The sequence below is a fragment of the Anabrus simplex genome, chromosome 2 (genome assembly GCF_040414725.1).
Source record: "Anabrus simplex isolate iqAnaSimp1 chromosome 2, ASM4041472v1, whole genome shotgun sequence".
In the NCBI taxonomy this organism is placed as follows: Eukaryota; Metazoa; Arthropoda; class Insecta; order Orthoptera; family Tettigoniidae; genus Anabrus; species Anabrus simplex.
In genome coordinates this window covers 207,723,352-207,746,838 of record NC_090266.1, presented here as the reverse complement: position 1 = coordinate 207,746,838, position 23,487 = coordinate 207,723,352, and the positions used below count along the sequence as shown (strand labels likewise).

At 39.3% G+C, this 23,487-nt stretch overlaps 1 protein-coding gene across 4 annotated transcripts in view; it reads left to right on the top strand.

The window, feature by feature from the left end:
• Window positions 1-23,487, top strand: part of LOC136864009 (structural maintenance of chromosomes protein 1A) — a 679,773-nt gene that overhangs the window by 623,132 nt on the left and 33,154 nt on the right. For 3 of the 4 annotated variants that reach the window (XR_010859243.2, XR_010859244.2, XM_067140505.2), the window contains exons 24-25: window positions 6,632-6,704; window positions 12,518-12,600. Coding sequence is in view for 1 of the 4 variants with exons in the window: in XM_067140505.2 (XP_066996606.2) it covers window positions 6,632-6,704; window positions 12,518-12,555 (111 nt within the window). In the remaining 3 variants the exon portion in view is untranslated. Of the gene's footprint in view, window positions 1-6,631; window positions 6,705-12,517; window positions 12,601-13,432; window positions 13,515-23,487 lie in introns of all 4 variants that reach the window. The other variant, XR_010859242.2, reaches the window with a different exon arrangement.

Sequence of the window (23,487 nt, the reverse complement as noted above, 5' to 3'; positions counted from 1 at the left end):
CACTTTTATCACTCTTTCGAATGTTTCAACTTTATCTTGAAGCAGGATGCAATACACTTCACTCGAATACACACGTGATTTAAGCTCACGGTAAAATTATTGCAAGTTAGAAATGCACATACGGGAAAATTAATTATTTGCCGTCGTCAGCTTTAATTAGCCTTCTGTAACATCTCAGAAAACAAATATATAAAATTTCATGGCCTCACATACGGAAAACAGATGATCGATCGTCAATGAACGAGCGTAAGTCTACCGCCACACAAACACCTCCCTTGTTTACAAACACAACTAGGAAATACCACCACAATTGAGACGTAAACTCATTCCACTCGTAGTCTGACATAACAAGTAGCAACTTCCCCGAGTTACTGACCTATATCTCACAATCCGGTTCAGCCACCTCACACGACAGGTATCTCCGTAAACTACTAATGTTATATGAACCATTCATTACGCTCTCGCCATCCGCTAACTTGTAAGCACAGGGTCCTAGTTTACGATGTACATTATAAGGGCCTTGATATAACAGAAAAAATTTCTTAGTTACCTTATCCTCACTATTTGACAACATGGGAACTCTCACCAAAACCATATCACCTACCTCAAAGTTATCCAGTACCTTACGTTTCTGCTGTCTTTTACGTTTATCTCCAGATTTAATCAGGTTCTCCCGTGCCAGTCGTACGTAAAATTCAGCATTACGAGGTGGTTCCTCAGGCAAACCTAACACTCTCACTACGCTCTCGCATTCAATACACAAACGTATTGATCCATCAGACTTAGGCACTACAATTAAGGGATTAACGTATTGACTGTTTGATAATTCAATCACATCGTCTGCTAACATAGCTTGAATTTGATCCTCTACGGCTTTTGCATATTTGTGTGGTATCGGATACCGCGGTCCGCTGAATGGAGTCTTATCCAGCACAGAAAAAGAATGTTCATACAGATGGGTAACACCAGGTTTCTCGGAGAAAATCTCCACGTGTTCACACAACACTTCAAATAACTTGTCCTTCTGGATTTCATTTAACTCATTTCTACTTACGGCTTCTTTCAAGCCACATATTTTATCCTCATTAATCCACAACTGACACAACTTCAGGCCCTCACTAGCCTCTTCATTAACTTTAGAAACCTCTCTCATTCTCCACACTGTACTAACTTCCGTTTTCCTCTGAATTTCCTCCTCAAACTTGACCTTGATATCCTCATTATTCCACCTCAAATTTAGCACTAGATCATTGTAATTTAACTGAGCCAGTTTTAACGTTAACCAGTCAGATCCCAAGATAAGATCAAATATCAAATGCGGAATTACCAAACATATCTGAACGCTAATAAAATTATTAATACAGATCGGAACAACTACTTGTTTACAAATTTGCTTAGACTTCTTTCCAACAGCCGTAATGATGAAAGTAGACTTTACAGGCATTTCCTCCAACTGAATACCCTGTTTCACTAATGACTCATACCACTGAGAACTAATACATGATATTTGGCTACCAGAATCAATCAAAACTTTAACCCACGCCCCCCAGACTTTCAATTTAACAACGGGATTGACTACTTTATTACTTGAATCTCCATTATTCTGCTCGGGTTCATACAACAAATCGTTTCTAACATCTAGGTCATATGGTAACACTTTCATGGCAAGACACTTCGCTACCTTCGTACTAGGCTGGAATTCTGACCTAACATTACAGCCTCTAGTTAGTTTAAAGGTTCCCTTTGTGTATTAACGTTGGACTCATTAGTACATTGCTCTGGCCTCCGTTGGGGATTTCCTGTCCTATATTCCGGTGCTCCACTCCTGCTGTTCTGCTGAGTTCTGAACTGATTGCGAGTTTCGTGATTCTGTGTTCTACCTTTATGTCTCATTCCGTTGTGATGACTAAAGTTCTGAATATTCTCCGTTCTACTCCTAAGGTTACCTAAAGCATCAAAACTGCCTAGTAGGTTCTCCATCTCCTGAATAGTTCCAACTTTTTGCATGCAGGCCGCTTCTCTCACCCTGTCCGGAAAATGTCTCAAAAGTAGTCTAACTACATCAGACCCCTCGGTTATACCATCTAAGTTCTGACAAATCATGACATGTGCCAGGAAGTACTCGGTCATAGTAACTCCTTCATGCTGTTTGTACCTCCCAAATACCACCCTTTCTCTCTCCCGAGCTTGTATCGCTTCATTCCAGAATTTCTCTCTAAACTTATTTCTGAATTCTTTCAGGTTCGTCATCGTCTGCCTATATACCATGAACCAAGACCGAGTTTCTCCTACAAAAGCATGGTCAATATTTTCCATAACGTCTTCCCAGTCCATAGACCCTTCCTCTAGACGCTTTTCAAATCGTTTTTCAATCATCTTAAGGAAATCTAGCGGGTTCGTTTGTTTCCCATTAAATTTAGGTAGTTCAATTTCCCTAATGTAGCTATTTCCTAGACATTGCCTTCCCGTGAAAACCTGTTTATCCTTTGCCACCTGTTTTAACTGATTTTCTGCTTTCTCCATCCGGCATTCTACATCTCTGTCTCTCCTATCAATTTCTCTCTCCAAATTAACCTGCTTCTCTTTCAATGTCCTAATTTCAATCTTATTCTCTTCAGCTATCGCAAACCTTTCTTCACTTGCCCGGGTCTCATCTTCTATTCTAAGCTTTACAGTGTCAATCTCTTGTTGGATGTGGTCTTTAAATATCCGTATTTCCCCTCTTTGAGTCTCAACTCTCTTATCAATACTAGTGACCTGCCTCATTACTTCCTCCCTAGTAGAGTTGTTTTCCTTCCCCATTAATTCCAGGAATTCACTTCTCTGCCCCGCAAACTTTTCTTCTACCTCTTTCCCTCGCCGTTCATATTCACTTTTCTGGTCCTCTAATCGTTTATTAAAATGTTCATTTTTTACCACCAGATCGCGTAACTGCCTACTGTGTTCGTCCATTCTCCGATTCGCTTCCTCCTTATTTTCCCTCATCTCCCTGCTTAATTCAGCTTTAGTTTGCTCTAACTGTTCTTTAAGTTCATATTTAATATTCTCAATTTTAGTGTTAGTTTGTTCTAATTCACCTTTAAGCTCAGATTTAGTTTGTTCTAATTCACCTTTAATTTGTTCCAATTCACTTTTTATTTCAGTTTTACTGTCCTCTATCTTACTTAACATTAACTGCATCATTCCCATTAACTGATCATTATTATTACTTTTATTGTTAGTGTTCACTTCTGCTTCGCCCCCCATCCTACTATCATCTGACTCCATACTGACTTCTTTCTGTTTGCCTTCACTATCCATACTACTTACACTTCTATCTTCAATTTCCTCTACTAGACTACACAACTCTTCCTCTGAACTCAATACATTATTGCCTTTTATCGCCCGTCCACTGCGCAAGATCCTCTCCTCTTTCGTCTGATCAGCCATGACCCTTCCCACAATCAAACACTCCTAATGAAACGTGGATATCCAAATTTTGCCCATAATACTAATTCTGATATCGTTACTGTCATTAACTGCTCCGTACTTAATGATTTTCTCGCCACACGTTGGAGCGGCATTTATGTGACTTCCCCTCTCGGAGAACAATCATCAAACGAGAAATGCAACCAAGCAAGCAAAGGGCGCCAATCTTTAAGTTGAGGACTTAAAGATAAAATTTATAATCAAGCTTGGACAGACTCTTATCACAGGGGTGGGGTGATAGTGCACTAATCATTAAGCAGGAGAATTAAAAATCAAAAGGCTAATTAAGTCAGATTGATTAAAGTGAACAAGAAAAATACTATTTATTATATTTAATATAAATGACGACGGTTTAACGAGAACTGAATTAAAAATATAAAATGAATTTAACAAAAAATTGAATGACTCTACTTCGCGAAAACTTGCAATATCTTTAACTCGCTTGCTCACCATGTAGTCTTGTTCTGCTGGTCCTGGGAAAGTTTCCATCCTCGTAGCGGGAACATCATCGGTCGTTTTTGAGATCTCTTCATCTGCAGCTAAGTACCATTCCTGCCTTGCCAATTGCACCCACCACTAATTGGAAGATGACTTCAAAACTAACACTCCCTATTATGCTTTATCCCATATATTGGAGATAAGCCCTAAGTCATAGTTAGAAGAACCACCTTGGGTTATATGGAGAGGATACTCAATTAAGAATCCTTCCAACTTTACTGAAAATGTTCTCTGAAGTTTCATTTCTATCTAGATTAAAACTATCTATTGACTTAGACTGGTTCAAACCGGTCTTGTAGCCGTGCTGTACGTACTTCCTGATGAGAGTGGCTATACACCCCTCATTCAGAATTTCTAAGTATCGAGACGAAGAATCAAGTAGATTATCACGTAGAAGATGTAGCATAACTCGTAGAAGTCCAGTAGAAGATCAGTAGAAGATCATAAGAAGAAGCCACGAGCTCCAACACGCCCTTTTATAACCTACACTGGTGCTAATTACAGGTCGCTACACGTGGTCCAATCAGATGACATGTCTCTCCCCACTCCAGATTTTAGAGTTGACGGGCCATAACCAAGATATCAACTGTTCTTCTATTGGTCCATTCACTCATTATCCATGGCAACATGACGCTCCTTTCAAAATATAGGCGTTGATCCGTTTGAATAATTCTGGTCGAAATACGGTAGCTTTCGTGAGGACGCGTGAACACGTGCTCGCTTTCCCAGAACTTGGTGTCTAAATTTGTCCTTCCAACTTCCTCGGTGATGTGGCAAGATAGAGGAAATCTACTGCAAGTTAATTTTAAACAAATGTCGCAAGAATCTAAGTGAATATTAGAATATTCAGCCCTCGTTTACAAGTCGTAGTTACAAAGTAATGAAATGATAGTGAGCAAATGATTAAACATGAATTATAATACAATTACATACCAAAATAAATATCATGACGTTAAATTCCTGAATTAATTACACATAATAAAATTAACATAATTACACTGTAACGTCTGGAACGTTACACATGCCATCCTTTCCTTATCACTGTCCAGGGCCTCTATGTTACCTCACTTGAAATAAAACCACGTTCCACATGTATCACACTTAGCACCAGATCTTAAGTTCCTCTTACATCCCATACACTTTACATTCACGTTTACTACCTCTCCTGAACCTGGTTGAACAGGGCCGGGGTTTAACTCCAAGCCTCCTATAACAAGTAATGTGGTAATGAGTGCCAACGATATGACACTTCGCGGGTGACTGCCTGCTTCAGGTCTGCATTCCAGCACGCACTCCGCAGCCCCCTGCCTCCCTGCCCATTCCCCAGTTGCTGCTGATTAGTACACCTAGGTGAGGAACACCATGGATTTGCATTGCCTATGAGTGGCGCCATTATGTGAGAAACACCATAGGTCTGCGTTACCTGTGCGAAGTACAATATTTGTGAGTAGTACCAGAATGTGTGGAACACCGTGAGTCTACGCTACTTTTGAGTAGTACCGCAACATGACAAATACCATGGTCCTACTTTACTAGTGATAAGTACCATTATGAGGGGCCTGGATTTTGGACCTCTTTAGACAACAAGCATCCTCAGTTCAGGATTGTGCTTTAGAAGCAGTTCATTAGTCAGTAATACTATTGTTTATTATAGTTTCTGGGTCGGATCCACTGATTGTTTTAAATTCATATCCACCCATTCATTCTTCATCATCACATTTTTTATTCTGGTCAGTGGATGATCTTGAACTTTTAAAATTGTCAATACATTTCGTCTCATTTCATACCATTAGGGGCCGATGATCTAGAAGTTAGGCCCTTTAAACAAGAAGCATCATCATCAATTCACGACTAGCCCTCAATTGATTTCTTGGGGCTACGCGTGAAGGACTTTCTCACTCGTTCAACGCATGTTTCCTTTGTTGGTCGTCTGTCCTTTGCAAGGACAGTTGGTCTCTTCAAACTTATGATACCATCTGCGGATGTTATTATCACTTGGAGGATTACAATGGAACTTAATACGGAATGCATGTTGCACTGTAACTACAGATTCAGTCCTTGCAAACTGTAAAACACAAAAAAAGCTTTCTGTTCTCCAGTCGCCATCTTTACTACTAGGTACTAGACACAGGAACTGGTGCATGCGCACTGGTATGAAAGCACTTTCTAACGGAAGACAGAGGAACCAGTGCATGTGCACAGGAACGAACACTTGTAGAACACACTGTTTGAGTTGCTCTTTCGTTTAATATATTATTTATAATTGCAATTTCAATGTAATAAGTACTACAGAGCCTTAAAACCACAATATTCATTTTGAAATGCTCTGTATAATGAATTATATGTTCCATTTCTTTAAAAATGTTATTACCGGGCGAGTTGGCCATGCGCGTAGAGGCGCGCGGCTGTGAGCTCGCATCTGGGAGATAGGGGGTTTGAATCCCACTGTCGGCAGCCCTGAAGATGGTTTTCCGTGGTTTCCCATTTTCACACCAGGCGAATGCTGGGGCTGTACCTTAATTAAGGCCACGGCCGCTTCCTTCCAACTCCTAGGCCTTTTCTATCCCATCGTCGCCATAAGACCTATCTGTGTCGGTGCGACGTAAAGCCCCTAGCAAAAAAAAAAAAAAATGTTATTCTGCATACATGTATCTTTTGTTTTCAGGCTGGGGAATGTCTCATCAGTAAGGTGGTAACATTAGATCTAACGGTGTATCCTTCACATTTGGATGCCCCAAGTAAGTATCAGACATGTTATTTACAAATAGTTGAGCAATGTATTGGACTTGTTATATTAGTGGATTGTAATGCATCATTCATGGAAATGGCATGTGGCCTCCAGAGACACCTGGTGCAGGTCTTTTGATTTGACTCCCATAGGCGACATGCTGGTCGTGATGAGGATGAAATGGTGATGATGATTGCACATACAACCAGTCCTCTTGCTAGGGGAATTAACCAATTATGGTTAAAATTACTGACCCTGCCTGGAATCGAACCCGGGACCCCTGTGATCAAAGGCCAGTATGCTAACCATTTAGCCATGGAGCCGGACATTATTCGTGGTGATCCAAGGCTTTGCTTCTCTTGTTAAATTCTATCATTGATTTAATAGACAGTAGTATTGTCTTTACGAATATTGTATACGTTTCATCATCATCATCATTTCCCTTTATCCAGCTGTAGCCGGGTAGGGGCAAATATGGTTCCTCTCCACTTTCTTCGGTCTTTCCACCACTCCTCCTTCAACACTGTCTCCCAGTCAAGGTTTCTTTCTATAATGCTGCGTTGGATGGTATCTTTCCATCTCAATCGTGGTCGTCCATGGCCTCTCCTTCCTTGGATTTGCATTTTCATCACCTTTCTTGGCATTCTTTCGTCGCTCATCCGCTTTATGTGCCCAAACCATCTTAGTCGGCTCTTCTCTATTCTATCATCCATTTTTTCCACTCCAATTTCTTCCTGGATTTTCTCATTCCTTATTTTGTCTCTTCTACTCTTCTGTATCATACTCCTCAAGAACTTCATTTCAGCTGCCTGTATTCGACTCTCATCCTTCTTTGTCATTGTCCAAGTTTCTGCTCCGTAAGTTGTTATGGGTACGTAATACATCTTGTACATAGTATCCTTTGCTTCCGTTGACACATCTTTGTCCCATAACATGTTTCTTACACTATGATAGAAACAACTTCCAGCTTGAATCCTTTTACTAACCTCAGCATCCAGTCGAGCATTCTCCATTAATTCACTCCCCAGGTATTTAAACGTTTCCACTACTTCCAGGGGCTTGTCTGCAAGTCTAATCTGATCTTTCCCTTCTTTCTTCCCTCTAGTCATAACAAGAGTTTTACTCTTTTCTACACGTATTTTCAATCCACATTCTTCGATCTTCCCATTCACCACATTCAACTGTTATGAACCTTCCTGTCGTCTTCTCCCAAAATCACAGTATCATCTGAAAATAACATCATGTTCATTTCTCTTCCTCCATATGCTGCTTTTGCTGTTCTCATGATGTCATCCATTACTATTGTAAACAGGATTGGTGATAGAACACTTCCCTGTCTCAGCCCACTAGTTATTTTGAATCAACTTGTCCTGCCAACTTGTGTTTGCACGCAACTACAACATTCCTTGTACAATGCCATGATCATTTTTATTAATCCCTGTCCAATTCCTTTTTGCACCAGACTGTCCCAAACTTTCGTCCTGGGGACACTGTCATATGCCTTTTCAATGTCAATGAATGTCATCACCATATCATTCCCGTACTCCCAATGCTTTTCCATTAGTTGTCTCATAATGAAAATGGGCTCTATTGTTGACCTTCCACTTCTGAAACCAAACTGATTTTCCTGTATCTGATTCTCAACCCTCAACCTTATTCTACTTTCCAGTATCCTTTCCGTTATCTTAGCAACATGGGATATTAGAGTAATTCCCCTGTAGTTCTTCAAAACTTTCTTATCACCTTTCTTGAAAATTGGGATGATTATTCCTTTTTGCCAATCCTCAGGGACCTCCTTATTCTCCCAGACATTCCTGAGAACCCGATATGTCCACTGCAGGCCTACAGCTCCAGCTGCCTTTATCATCTCCACTGAAATTTCATCTATTTCAGCAGTTTTTCCATTCTTCATCTTTCTTACTGCCATTTCAATTTCATTCATTGTAATTTCTTTATCCATTTCTTCATCAACTAATTGCCTTTCCTGGTCGTCCACTGTATGACTGTCATCCGTTCTTATGTTCAGCAGCTTCTGAAAATACTCTCTCCATCTATTTCCTATTTCTTCTGGCTTTGTTAAAATTATGCCACCTTCATCCTTCACAAATCTGGTGTTTACTTGATCTCTCTTTTTGTTTCTTAAGATACCATACAGTAATTTCTTGCTGCCCTGCGTATCATCTCTCAATTTCTGTGTGAATAAGGCCCAGCTTTTCCTCTTTTCTTCCTCCACTACTTTCTTGGCCAAATTCTTTGCCTCCACATATTTTCTTCTATTTTCTTCAGTCTTAGATGTTTTCCATGCTTTCCATGCCATTTTCTTTTCCTTCACTTTAATCTTTACCCTATCATTCCACCAGTGTGTTTCTTTGCCTTTCACATTTCGTGATGTTCTACCACATATCTTTTCTGCACATCCAACCAGTGCTTCCTTAAATCTTTTCCATTCCTCTTCAACATTCCGCACGTCTGTCCTGGGTACCAAGGGTATTATTTCCCTTTGAAATTCTTCTTGTATGCTTTTCTCCTTCAACTTCCATACTTGAATTCTTTTCTCTCTTCTTAATTGGGGTTTTTCAATCTTTCCAACTTTCAATTTTCCTATCACAACTCTATGATCTCCACCAAAGGCTTCTTCAGGAATGGCTGTTACATCTACAAGTTTCTTCCGGTGTTCTTTCTCTATGATTATATAATCAATCATGGTCTTTGTTCGTCTGTCTCCCCAACCATACCTTGTAATCTTCTGACTGTTCTTCTTCCTAAACCAGGTGTTTCCAACAATCATTTGATTCCTCATGCAAAAATCCAACAACAACTCACCTTCTGGATTTACATTTCCATATCCAAAGGGCCCTACAACATCTTCCTTTCCTTGTCTTTCCATTCCAACTTGTGCATTTAGATCTCCCATCAATAGTACTTCCTTATCTTCTATCTGTCTCTCCACTTCCTCTAAGAAGTCCTCTAGATGTTCATCTATGCAACCAGTTTGTAGGGCATACAACTGAAATAGATCTTTCACGCCATTTTCAAACTGGAGTCTCATCATCATCATCATCATCATCATCATCATCATCATCATCATCATCATCATCATCATCATCATCATCATCCTATCGCTGACGTACTTTGTATATTGCACATATTCTTGGATTTCTCTTCTAAGTATGATGGTCACTCCATTTTTTGCTTCAGGTCCTCCGCTGTAATACAGCCTGTATCCTTCTCTCAGAGGGATCTCCCCTGTACCCCTCTTCTTGGTCTCGCACAGTCCAAGTATGGCTATATCTTTTTCTATCATGAAGTCAACCAGTTCTTCTGTCATTCCTGTCAGTGTCAGTACATTTACTGTTGCAATTTTGATGTAGTTTGGTGCTGGTTGCCCATTTTTCACAGTTCCCCCAGCACCTGAAGAGCTGCGCGTCGCTTTTAGCAGGGGACACCCTAACCTTTTCCGAGGCACCATATCTGCTTTGTCCATATAGGCTGTTGTTACGATGGGCTCGCCACACCCAAAGGCATTTTATACCTACTGCCAGGTTCAAAATTAGGCCGCCCCTAACATGGAGACAGACGCCTTTCGTAGCCGCTCCTCTGGAGTACAGACGCTATGGGTATGCCCCTTCCGCCATCTCCGCTGTGCCGAAGTCCACCTTCTCCGCCGTAGATGCCGTTGAGGTCTTCACTCGTAACCCTGAGCTGGGAGACATACCAGATGTTACACACCGGGTCAGTGTGCTCTGGGACTCTCATAGGCAGGGGCACCACTCCCTGGGTAGGGCTGCCTCCGAAGAGGGTCCCTACCTGCTACCTGCTATACGTATACGTATATTGCTCCCTAAATCATTTGCGTATATTAAGAAAAGTTACGGACCGATTATACTCCCCTGTGCAATTCCCTTCCAAACTTTATCTTCCTGTGATACATTATTTCTTACTTTGACTTTCTGAAATCTTGAATTTAGAAATGTTCTTATTTAGCGTATAACCCTTACGTCCAATCCTATTCCCTCCAGTTTCTTTAATAATATTCCATGTTCCACTCTATCAAAGGCTTTGGAAAGATCTATGGCTATGCATTCTAACTGGCCTCCTGAATCCAATTGTGATCTGATGTGTCCTGCTGAAATCCCACCAGTTGTGCCTCACAAGAAGATTTCTTTCTACATCCATACTGGATCCTCATGAACCAATTTTTATCATCACATATCCCTCTGATGTACTTTGCTATTAAACTCTCCAGTACACTGGTCAGGCTGATTGGTCTGTAGTTCTCTGGTTTGCTTTTATCACCCTTTCCTTTATAAATTGGTATTATTATAGATTCCTTCCATTACTTTGGTATTACGCTATTATTTATGACATAGTCAAAGAGAAATTTTAAATAAGGCACTATGTACCACCCCATTGTCTTTAATACCTCCCCTGTAATTTGATCACTTCCTGCTGCTTTTCCTTGCTGAAGCAGTTGGATTTCTCTGAAAATATCTTTATTTGTGAATGACAAGCTTCTTGTTTCCCTATGTGTCTCTCCCTCTCTATCTACTGTTACAGTTTCCAACTCCTGACAATCTTCTACTGAATCTCTGAATTCCCTACTAAATAGATTTGCTTTCTCAGTATCTGTCAAATAGTGTTAACCCCCTTCTCCCACCATTGTAGGAATTTAGATTTCTTTTCCTTTTTGATTCCTAATATATGAATACAGCTTTTTCCATTTCCATTTGTGGTCATTACCCTCTTGAAGTATGCTATTCATATAATTCTCTTTTGCTTCCTTTTTCACTCTATTCAGGGGCCGATGACCTTCGATGTTAGGCCCCTTTAAACAACAAGCATCATCATCATCATCATCACTCTATTCAGTTTCCTCATTAGCTGTTTTCTAGTTTCTAGTTTTATAGGAAGGTGAGTTAAGGATTGGAGTAACTTACCAAGGGATATGTTCAATAAATTTCCAATGTCATTGAAATCATTTAAGAAAAGGCTAGGAAAACAACAGATAGGGAATCTGCCACCTGGGCGACTGCCCTATATGCAGATCAGGATTGATTGATTGATTGATTGATTGATTGATTGATTGATTGATTGATTGATTGATTGATTGATTGATTGATTGATTGATTGATTGATTGTGGTGTTCATCTTTGAGAAGTAGTGGCCTTAATGGGGTGTTCTTCCAGACTGTCGCTGCTTCTGTGCTCAATCAACTTTGAGCAGTCATAAAACAGGAGGGTCAGCAGACCTGATACTGATTTGTGTTTGTTTTATTTTTCGAGATTGACAGGAAGTCTCAAGGCCACATTTTTATTTCCTTTCTTGTTTAGTCTTCAAGCACAATGACAAAACTCCAGTGAAAAATACTCATAATAAATATGATGCTATCCATGTATGGGAATATCCACATCTCTCTAGCAACAAGGAGTCAGTATAATGAAATTGTGTATGTGTGTTGGGACTCGATATTTCCACCCACTCAGCTAACACATGGCTCCCTGATTCACTTCTTTCTGACATATTTCTATTTGTTTTTATTTGTGGAGACTAAAGTTAAGTCTCAGGGCTCGTTTTTACTTTCTTGTTTAGTTCTTGAGCCCAGGTTTAAAACTTAAAGGAACGAATAAAGTAGCCTCATAATGTATATACTTATAATCCTGATACTGCTGTAAAGGATTTCATGTAAATCCACTGCCAGGACGTGGCCAAAACAGTTACCTTGAGTGTGCTCATTCTATTTTGAGTGACTGTATGTAATATCTTGGTCATAAAACAATCAGATAATATTTAATATAATGTTAATTGTAATGTAAAATATTCCAGGTCAAGACCCTCAGAACCAGAATGGTGACAAACATTAAAAGTGGCATATAATCTTATTGAAGACTAAAGATTCTTAGAGAAAGGTAAGCCTTTTATAGAACTGAACTACTTCCATTGTTGTCTTATGTAAATACTGGTCTTACAAAGTAGGGGGTGTTTGGGGTGATTGTGTTTATTTTCTTATGCTTCATTTTACCTCTTTCAGTGTACATCCATAGTATGTATATATAAACTATATATTCTTCAATATTGACATCCATTATATTGGAATTATAGCAGTTTTACAGAATTTGACTTGACTGTTCTACTGTCTTATGACATTAAATGAATCACTTCAAACTGAGCGAATTTGCTAAGTTTTATGGCCTACATAGTTGTAAGCTTGCATTTGGGGTTGGTTGAACCCCATCATTGGCATTCTGGAAGATGATTTTCCATTTTCACAGCAGGCAAATATCGGGGCTGTACCTTAATTAATTTTGTAGCCACTTACTTCCCAGTCCCTTCCCTTTCCCATCTCATTGTTGCCAGAAACCTAGCTGAGTTGAATGTATTGTTAAGTTGCTAGCAAACAGAATTACCTCCTGGTGCACTTTCAGCCGTTTTTTGCATGGCATGGTTGGAAGTACTCGTATGAGATAATTCATTTTTCAGTATGAGACATTACCAAAGTCTGTTTAATTCTGTGAAAATAAATTGTATATATTATAAGATCTGTTGAATTGACTGAGTTTCTCCATTTTATTTGCATGTTTGGAGAAGATTTCTTAACAGCATTCTTCTCCTTGAATCTTCATTCTTCTTGATAATTCATTCCTTTCTTAAATTATTTTCTGAGTTTATAATATTGCACTCCAGAAGGTTCTTCCCATTGCATGATGTAATGTTTCCAATTTATTTCCATGATCTTTCCAGGATTTTCTTTCCAACTCAGAAGTCACTTATTTGGCTTTGGTCCTTGCTTTCTTACCCCATACTTCTTTTGGAGCTCTGTCAGGTAGGCATTTCTGTTTTCTTTTACTCTCCATTGAGCGTATTTTATTTACTGCAATGCTTGTTTTATTTTCCTTTGTGGTTTGTTATTACCATATTTTGGTTTTAATGATGTAACTTTGACTGCTTCTCAAAGTATTTCTAGTGGCTCCTGCTTTATTTTCTTGTCTTATAACTTTGCTGGGTTTTTTTTTCTCAGTTAAATAATAATAACATAATGGCATACAGTAGGGAATGCCTGGTGCAGGTCTTTCGAGTTGATGCCTATAGGTGACCTGTGCGTCTGTGAGGATGAGGCCCTGCCTATGATGAATTCAGGACAGAACACACCCAATCACTGTGTCAGAGGAATTAACGAATAATAATAATAATAATAATAATAATAATAATAATAATAATAATAATAATAATAATAATAATAATAATAATAAAAAATGTATCGGCAGGTTCTTCCCAAATTCATCCGATGGTATTTGAAGATGCTCAAATGTATCACCCTCATGGTAGTAGCACTCAAAGAACTACTGCGGGACAAGATTCTTTCACCTCATAATCTCCAAAAACCATAAAAGTAGTTAGTGGGGCTAAAACTATTATTATTGTTACATCCAATTAGGAAGGCTCGGCTTGAGCCGGTAACATAATGAGCTCACTCAGCCTAAGCAAGAAGTCATCATCTTGATTAGGAAACTATACAGATATCTACAAATATTTACAACAGAAATAATTACAACTTACATATATACAACAAATGTGCACAGATGATATCCTAAACACATTTTTATCTCCCCGTTTTGGGAATCTGTCCTTCAGTATTACCGGAGCTGCGACCTGGATCTTCATGGTGTTCGGTGTAACTTAGAGGAAAAGTTGTTCCTAGAAACTTTCTCACAATGTGGCTGGTACTTAGGGGGTTGGCTTTCTGTATTTCAACGTAGATTTGATGTTGCAGGTTTAATGTGGCCAGAGAGCTGTGCAAGTTTTCTCGGAATAACACCAGTACATGATATTTCTATTGAAACTGTGATGACTGATTCTAGTTTCCACAGGCGCTGTATTTCTATTGCCAGTTCTGTGTATTTTGATATCTTTGTGGCTATTGTTTGCAGATTGGAGATGTTTGGACAAGCAATTTCTATAATCTTCTAATCTTCTTGATTTATCGATTAGAATAATATCTGGCCTATTGTTGCTGAGTGTGACAACGGTTATTACGTCTCGGTCCCATAGAAGCTTGTATGAAGAGTTTTCGAGAATGGGTGGAGGTGTGTATTTCCAATATGCAGTTAATGACGGGAGAAATCCAGTTTTTACAGAAAGTTTCTGATGGATGTTTTTTAGCTACCTGATCATGTTGGTGCTGATAATCAGTGTTGGCCAAGTGTGAACAGCCAGAAATGACGTGCTGTATGCTCTCTGTAGTTCTGGAACATCTGCGGTAGTTGTCTGTGATACCTGTTCGATCATTCATGATGAATCTACGGTAGTTCCGTTTAGCAGTTACTTGATCTTGGATGGCCAGAACAAGTCCTTCTGTTTCTGGGAAAAGACCAGAGTAGGTCAGCCAAGCATGCGACGCAGGTTTGTCGATATGAAGCTTATCCAGTTCGTAGGGGTGTTTCCCGTGAGAAGGTTTTTGCTTCCACGTGGCCATATTCATCTCCTTTGTAGGTGGGGTAGGTATAGGTATTTCTGGCGATGATAGATTGAGAGGTGTGTAGTTTGTATCAGCTCTGCAAACAGCTTGATGAAGATAAGATGTTTCAGCTCTCGAATGGAAATATTCTTGTAGATTTGATGTCAAGAGTATTGTGTAAATTTATTATTATTATTATTATTATTATTATTATTATTATTATTATTATTATTATTATTATTATTATTATTATTATTATTATTATTATTGTGGCTTTGGCTGTCTCATAGAGGCATTTGGGTTTGTTGCCATATACAGTAGAAGTCCATTATAGCGAGAATTCATAACAGCGAAGAATTTACTTGTTATAACGGATTGTCGTTATATCCGATTTCCGTAAAAGTTCGGGAGGGGGGGAACCACACACATTAAAATTGGTATGAAATGACAATCAGTTTGTTCAAAACTTGTATTTTCATGCATGATATCTACACTGCGGCGTACTCGTTTTTTATTTTTCGAAATCCGATACTACGTAAAAGTATACGTTTAATTTAATTCTGAAAAATTTACAGTATCACTCTAGAGGCCTCTGTCGCAAACATTTCAGTTTTCTTCTTCAAACAGCATCATCACCTAACCTAACCGTATATGCATCATGAAAACATTTCAAGCTCACGTAGAGAAATTATGACCACCTTGCTACGAATTTACATGGGAATATTCCGAAATTTAAGTAGACGCAAGAAAATATAAACTATCCTCTGAAATCAGTGATATACTCTGTCATATCTTGAGATGAATCACATTCTTACTTAATTTCAACATTTAACATTAAAATAAAGCGATCGTTTCTTCAGCCTTTATTTCTAACAAGTTAACAACTATTATCAGCCACGTCATTTACGCATTTATTATGAAAACATGTTATCCAAAAAGCGTGGCTTATAGCCTATAATAAATTCGTACGCACCAAACAATATTGTCAGTGCCGATGAAACTGCATTGTTTGTTTGTTTTATTATCGTGTTTTTCTTCCTTTTGTTGCGTGAGGTTATGTTTGTCATTGTTTTATTCAAGTGCATTATTTGAATAATGTAAATGCATCTTGTTGGATAAATTTCTGAAATACCGGGCGAGTTGGCCGTGCGCGTAGAGGCGCGCGGCTGTGAGCTTGCATCCGGGAGATAGTAGGTTCGAATCCCACTATCGGCAGCCCTGAAGATGGTTTTCTGTGGTTTCCCATTTTCACACCAGGCAAATGCTGGGGCTGTACCTTAATTAAGGCCACGGCCGCTTCCTTCCAACTCCCAGGCCTTTCCTATCCCATCGTCGCCATAAGACCTATCTGTGTCGGTGCGACGTAAAGCCCCTAGCAAATAAAAAAAAAAAAATTTCTGAAATAGTGTTTTCCATGGTATTTGAAAAGTTTATACTGAGAATCATGGTGATTGCATGCATTAATGGGTCTTAGAAGTGCCATGGCGTGAACTCGTACACGTATAGTCACTGTACTGTTGTTGTAATGTGGACGGAAGCGAGAGACTTTATCCCCTTGTCATAGGAAAGTTCGATAAGCTGCGATGTTTTAAGGGCATCAGGTACTTTCCGTGCAAGCACAAGGCATCTAAAATGCATACAGTACAGTAATGCAATGAATGAAGCACTTGCACAGGAGAGCCAGTGTAGATTTCTCCTCGTCTTTGAATCATGTTTTATTTCTTTTGATTTCATTGCGTGAGCTTTTGTTTGCCGATGAGTTATCCAAGTGCATTATTTGAATACTGTAAATTCACCTTGTTGGGTACATTTTGGAATTTTTCATAGCATTTGAGAGCTTTAAACTGTGAATCATGGTTAATTGCATGCAGTAACAGGTCTTAGAATATATTGTGACGCCGCAAGGGTTGGCATTTCTGAAGTACGTGTTGGCTGTTAATTCGAAATAACGTAATTTGAAGTCCGATTTTTGCGTCTTAACGACTTCAAATTAACGAGGTTTTACTGTAATGACTGGGTGTATAAATATTGGTAAAATCCCTCATAATAACGGTTTTGTCAGTGTGATAATGCTCTCGCTGTAAGCGAAGGATAAAACACAGTTTGATATAGAGATTTTAAAGGGACATAAAAAACTGACATTATAACGGGGTTCTTGTTTATATGCCGTACTCGCTATAGTGGACTTTTACTGCATGTTGCCTGCTTGTTAGCTTTGACAAATGTTTTACTCTACCAGGTGTAGAGCAACTGGAAATCTGTTGAATGACCTATGAGTGAGTTTTAATTACAGGTAATTTTGTGAGGTAAACAATGAATGTGTCACCTGAAATATTTTACATGCCGACATCATACGACATACAGTGCTGAATAGACTTCATAAATGTGATGACCTCTCCCGGGTTTAAACCTGTAATTATGGAATCCAGAGACCGACACTACCACTGATCTACCAAGGGAGCTTTCTCACTCACCTGTTAAGTGACCTTAGAATTTTAATTTTGGTGTCAAGAGTAATATTTCAGCTCAGAATTCAAGAATACATTTAACCGTTGTATGTATGTTGGGTATTCAGCCCGAAGGCTGGTTTGATCCTCCATAGCTCCGCCAACAGCTGTCATAAATAGTCTAGGCGTCACTGAAGAGGCATACTAGGGAAATGGGGAATGAGGTAGTTACCCGTTGCTTTCCTCGCCGAGCCAGAAATATGAATCGTCCTCTGTCTATTGCTTGTCTGATGTCCTCAGTCACTTTAAGTAAGGCTGTAATTGTACTATGTCCTTGTCGGAAACCGGACTGGAGAGGATTAAGGAGATTGTTTGTTCAAAGGTACTCAGACATTTATGTATTGACTACATATTCTATGATTTTAGATAAAGATGATAAAATACAGATTGGACGATAGTCTCCCTTGTTTGAAGGTGTTCGACTTTTTGGAAGAGGCAGCACAATAGCCATCTTCCAGAGAGATGGATATGTCGAGTATAGAAGAGAGAAATTGATTATATGAGTTAAGGTTGGTAATATACAATCAAGAATTAGTTTGACCATGTCGATCCCAATGTCATCAATTCCTTTTGCTTTCGTGCTTATTCTGAGGACTGCTTTTCTGACTTGGAGGGGCGTCACATGACTGAAATAGAATTTCTCTCTGTCAGGGGTAGGGTGTATACCGTATTAATTCATAAGTCTCTGTTGTCGTCAGGTCGTACTGCGGAGCAATTAGCAGTAAAGTACTCGTTAACAGTCTCGAGAGGTACTGTAATTTCTTCTCTGTTCTTGTTCTTCGTAAGTCCAAGCTTATTAATAGATTTCCAAAATTTCATTGCTGTTCTACCGTCAGGCGTAATTAAACTGTAAGCGTGTCACAGTTTAGCAATTCGTACTTCTTGTGCTGTCTTATTTTGTAACTTTCTGTATTCATCAAAGTTTTATACAATAGGGTCATATTTGTACTGCGTGTGAGTGCAGTGTCTTTGTTTCATTAGTTGTCTAATTTATTCATTTAACCACAGGGAGAGTCCTTTCGATATTCTCGCTCGCTGCTTTGGGGCACGCTTGTCAAATACTTCCATTACTTTGCTATTAAAGAAATCAACTTTGTCGTCTAGATTGTTATAGTTCATTATGTCACGCCAGGATATTCTGCCTGCATCCTCCAAGAGTCTAGCTTTATTTATATTTTTCAGTGGTCGATAGGTGATAAATTTCTGGGAGGGTTTCGGTGGCCGGAGGTAATATAAGATGTATATTGCGTCATATGCGGATATACCAGGTACAGAGGTTTGACCAACATTGAGAACTCTGTCTGAGTTGCCGGTAACTATAAGATCTAATAGTGTGTGCGAACGAGATGTATGGTGAGTCGGAGAGAGAGAGATAAGATTTCCATATTATAGGCTTGAAACAATGTTTTGAGTCCTGTGGATTCAGAGGAAGTTGCGTCAATTAGTTCGTATTAAAGTCTCCCATAACTATTGTGTGAGGGTAGTCAGCAGTAGTTTAAGTCAGCTTCAAAATCTTCTAAATGACCTGTATTCGGAGGTTTGTAAACTACTCCTACAAGGGCTTTAATCCCATTCTTGTTATTTCTACGAACATGTTGATGCAAATGTGATAAACAAATATAATTTGATAACAGTATTCTCTCACCCATGCGTAGCTAATGCAAATGTCGATCTTGAGTTCTTATTCTTATTATTGTTGTTTTATGATTATTATTCTTCTTCTTCTATGACCACATAGGATCACTTTAGTCAGTCCATTGTTCACGTCTCTTTGAAGGGATTGTTCGGTTTTTGCGGTCCTCTCAGTACTTCTTCAGATGCTCCGATCTTCATGCTCTTTCCTCAGTTGAAAATATGCGTGTTGTTGGTTTGTTTCGTGTAAGGGTAAAGCGGAGGTTTGTATTCTTGAGTTTTGTATTCAGTTTTATCTTATTTGTGGTGTATTCTGTTGTAAGGTCTATTTCCTTCAGATACTCTCTTACTTCTCTGATCCATTTACAACCTGTTGTGGTATTTTTTGAGACGAGATTGTGTTGTACTAGTTGTTTCATAAGTCTCGAATCCTGCATCCTCATGATATGTCCAAAGAATCCCAGTCTCCTCTTACGCATAGTATCTGTAATGGGTTCTAGCTCTTTGTACATGACTTTGGTAGGTATTATCCGCCACTGTCCATCTTTCTGGTATTTTTTGTTGATGCAGGTTCTTCCAATCCTCCTTTCAATTTTTGGAAGTCTGTCAGTCTTTGATTCTTTATTCAGGTGAAAAAGTGTTTCTACTGCACATGTAGCTTCGGGTTTTATAACTGTGTTGTAGTGTTTTATTTTTGTATTTATTGATAGACATTTCTTTTTGTAGATATCCCATGTTAATTTTTGTGCTTTAGCTAATCTATTTGTTCTTATTTGGATTGAGATTTTTTCATGTAGGCTATATGTTATTACTTCTCCACGATGTTTAAATTGAGTTACTATTTTGATTTTATTACCATTTATTGTAACTGATGGTTCATGTTTGTGGGTTACTGTAGTCACGTCCTAGTTCGTGAACCATGGGCAATGGCTGAGTGGCCTAGTAAGTGGTCCTGAGAGTCGGGATACCAGTTGCTATGGAATGGGAGCGGTCATCTCGGACATATTCTGAGTCATGGCCCTCCTTGTGCTCAGGCGGCTAGGACTATACAATTCACCAGTGGTCCATAACCTGTTAGAGGAGAGATCCTCATTTGGACTATGTGCAAGTAAGGTAGCATCCTGCTTCATGAATTTACCGAGCTCAGAACATTTTAAGCAAGCCTCGGACCTATGGGAGTAACGGAGTCCCACCCCATTTGAGAGGCGAGGGACTCCTTGGAAACAACTTGGCGAACGAAATGGAATTCGATGGGGAGCTATCAATATTAATGGGGCTTATGGAAGAAAGAAAGTAGAACTGGCTGAGTCAGCAAAGAGGATGCATCTGGATGTGCTAGGAGTAAGTGATATTCGGGTAAGGGGAGATAATGAGGAAGAGATAGGAGATTATAAAGTGTACTTGACGGATGTTAGAAAGGGAAGGGCAGAGTCTGGGGTAGGGCTCTTTATCAGGAATACCATTGCACGCAACATAGTTTCTGTTAGGCACATAGATGAGCAAATGATGTGGGTAGATTTGTCAGTTGGAGGAATTAGGACAAGAATTGTGTCCGTGTATTCACCATGTGAGGGTGCAGCTGAGGATGAAGTTGACAAGTTTTATGAAGCTTTGAGTGACATCGTGGTCAGGGTCAACAGCAACGATAGAATAGTGCTAATGGGCGATTTCAATGCGAGAGTTGGAAATAGAACTGAAGGATACGAAAGGGTGATTGGTAAATGTGGGGAGGATATAGAAGCTAATGGGAATGGGAAGCGTTTGCTGGACTTCTGTCCTAGTATGGGTTTAGCAGTTACGAATACATTCTTCAAGCATAAGGCTATTCACCGCTTAACATGGGAGGCTAGGGGTACCAGATCCATAATAGACTATATTTTAACAGACTTTGAATTCAGGAAATCTGTTAGGAATGTACGAGTTTTCTGCGGATTTTTTGATGATACAGACCACTATCTAATCTGTAGTGAACTAAGTATCTCTAGGCCTAGGGTAGAGAAAGTGAAATCTGTCTGCAAACGAATAAGGGTAGAAAATCTCCAGGACGAGGAAATTAGACAGAAGTACATGGATATGTTTAGTGAGAAGTTTCAAACAGTAGACAGTAAGCAGGTTGAGGATATAGAAAGTGAATTGGTGGCATACAGGGATGCTGTAGTAGAAACAGCAAGGGAATGCCTAGGAACAACTGTGTGTAAAGACGGGAAAAGGCGAACATCATGGTGGAATGATGAAGTGAGAGCAGCTTGTAAACGTAAAAAGAAGGCTTATCAGAAATGGCTCCAAACAAGCACAGAGGCATACAGGGATTTGTACGTAGTGTGATAGTACATATATCACACCCTCGCACTGTATGTAGAAGTTGGAGATATCATTGTCAGTATTCGAGTTATTATTATTATTATTATTATTATTATTATTATTATTATTATTATTATTATTATTATTATCAGTATTTCATTTGTATATTTTGTCATTTATATTTGTAAGCTAGGAGATATCCACATATGTAGGTATGAGTAATTTGTTTTGCACGAGCGGGAAAACATTGCTATGTTGGACTCTGGTAATTTGGATGACTCATGCGGCCATCCCAGTGTCTGATGAGAAGTGTTTGTTGATGTTATTGTACTAGGAAAGTTCTATGAGTCATGTGGTATACCCCAGCGTTTGTTTATTTCTTGGAACCAAGTATGAGTTCAGGGCATGGTCTTGACGAGATCATCACTCATGATTGGCTGGCAGGGACCAATCCAGACGTATTATCTGAGAGGAAGGGAAATGCTGATGTCTATAAAGGTTAATCAAATGGCGGGAACCAGACAATCACTACGGAAGAGAACCACAACTGACACACTGTACGGGAAGGAAGTGGTGCTGATACACGGTACTCGAGTGACACGGCTGCAATGGACTGGACTTCAAACGATCGTGGAGCGTAGTCTTGTTATGTTCGTGGAAAGTGGATGATTGTGGAGTGCTTGCGCATTAAGTATTGTAGCACTTGTGGCGGCCTGGCATTATATGTTGGTGAAAGCTATTTCAGACTTTCCATAATTTATGTTCAGGTTCGTTAAGCGTGTGTTACTTAAATGTATATATCTTTACAGTAGATGAAAGAAACAGAGCGAAACAAATAGTTGTTGAATCTAAAAAGAAGTCATGGGAAGATTTTGGTAACAACCTGGAAAGGCTAGGTCAAGCAGCAGGGAAACCTTTCTGGACAGTAATAAAGAATCTTAGGAAGGGAGGGAAAAAGGAAATGAACAGTGTTTTGAGTAATTCAGGTGAACTCATAATAGATCCCAGCGAATCACTAGAGAGGTGGAGGGAATATTTTGAACATCTTCTCAATGTTAAAGGAAGTCATCCTGTTCGTGTTGCGAACAGCCAAGCTCATGGGGAGGAGAAAAATGATGTTGGTGAAATTATGCTTGATCAAGTGAAAGGATGGTAAATAAACTCCATTGTCATAAAGCAGCAGGAATAGATGAAATTAGACCTGAAATGTTGAAGTATAGTGGGAAGGCAGGGATGAAATGGCTTCATAGAGTAATACAATTAGCATGGAGTGTTGGTAAGGTACCTTCAGATTGGACAAAAGCAGTAATTGCACCAATCTATAAGCAAGGGAACAGGAAGGATTGCAACAACTATCGAGGTATCTCATTGATTAGTATACCAGGCAGAGTATTCACTGGCATCTTGGAAGGAAGGGTGCGATCAGTCGTTGAAAGGAAGTTGGATGAAACCAGTGTGGTTTCAGACCACAGAGAGGCTGTGAGGATCAGATTTTCAGTATGCGCCGGGTAATTGAAAAATGCTACGAGAGGAATAGGCACTTGTGTTTATGTTTCATAGATCTAGAGAAAGCATATGACAGGGTACCGAGGGAAAAGATGTTCACCATACTGGGGGACTATGGAATTAAAGGTAGATTATTAAAATCAATCAAAGGCGTTTATGTTGACAATTTGGCTTCAGTGAGAATTGATGGTATAATGAGTTCTTGGTTCAGGGTACTTACAGGGGTTAGGCTTTGCTGTTCGTAGTTTACATGGATCATCTGCTGAAAGGTATAAAATGGCAGGGAGGGATTCAGTTAGGTGGAAATGTAGTAAGCAGTTTGGCCTATGCTGACGTCTTGGTCTTAATGGCAGATTGTGCCGAAATCCTGCAGTCTAATATCTTGGAACGTGAAA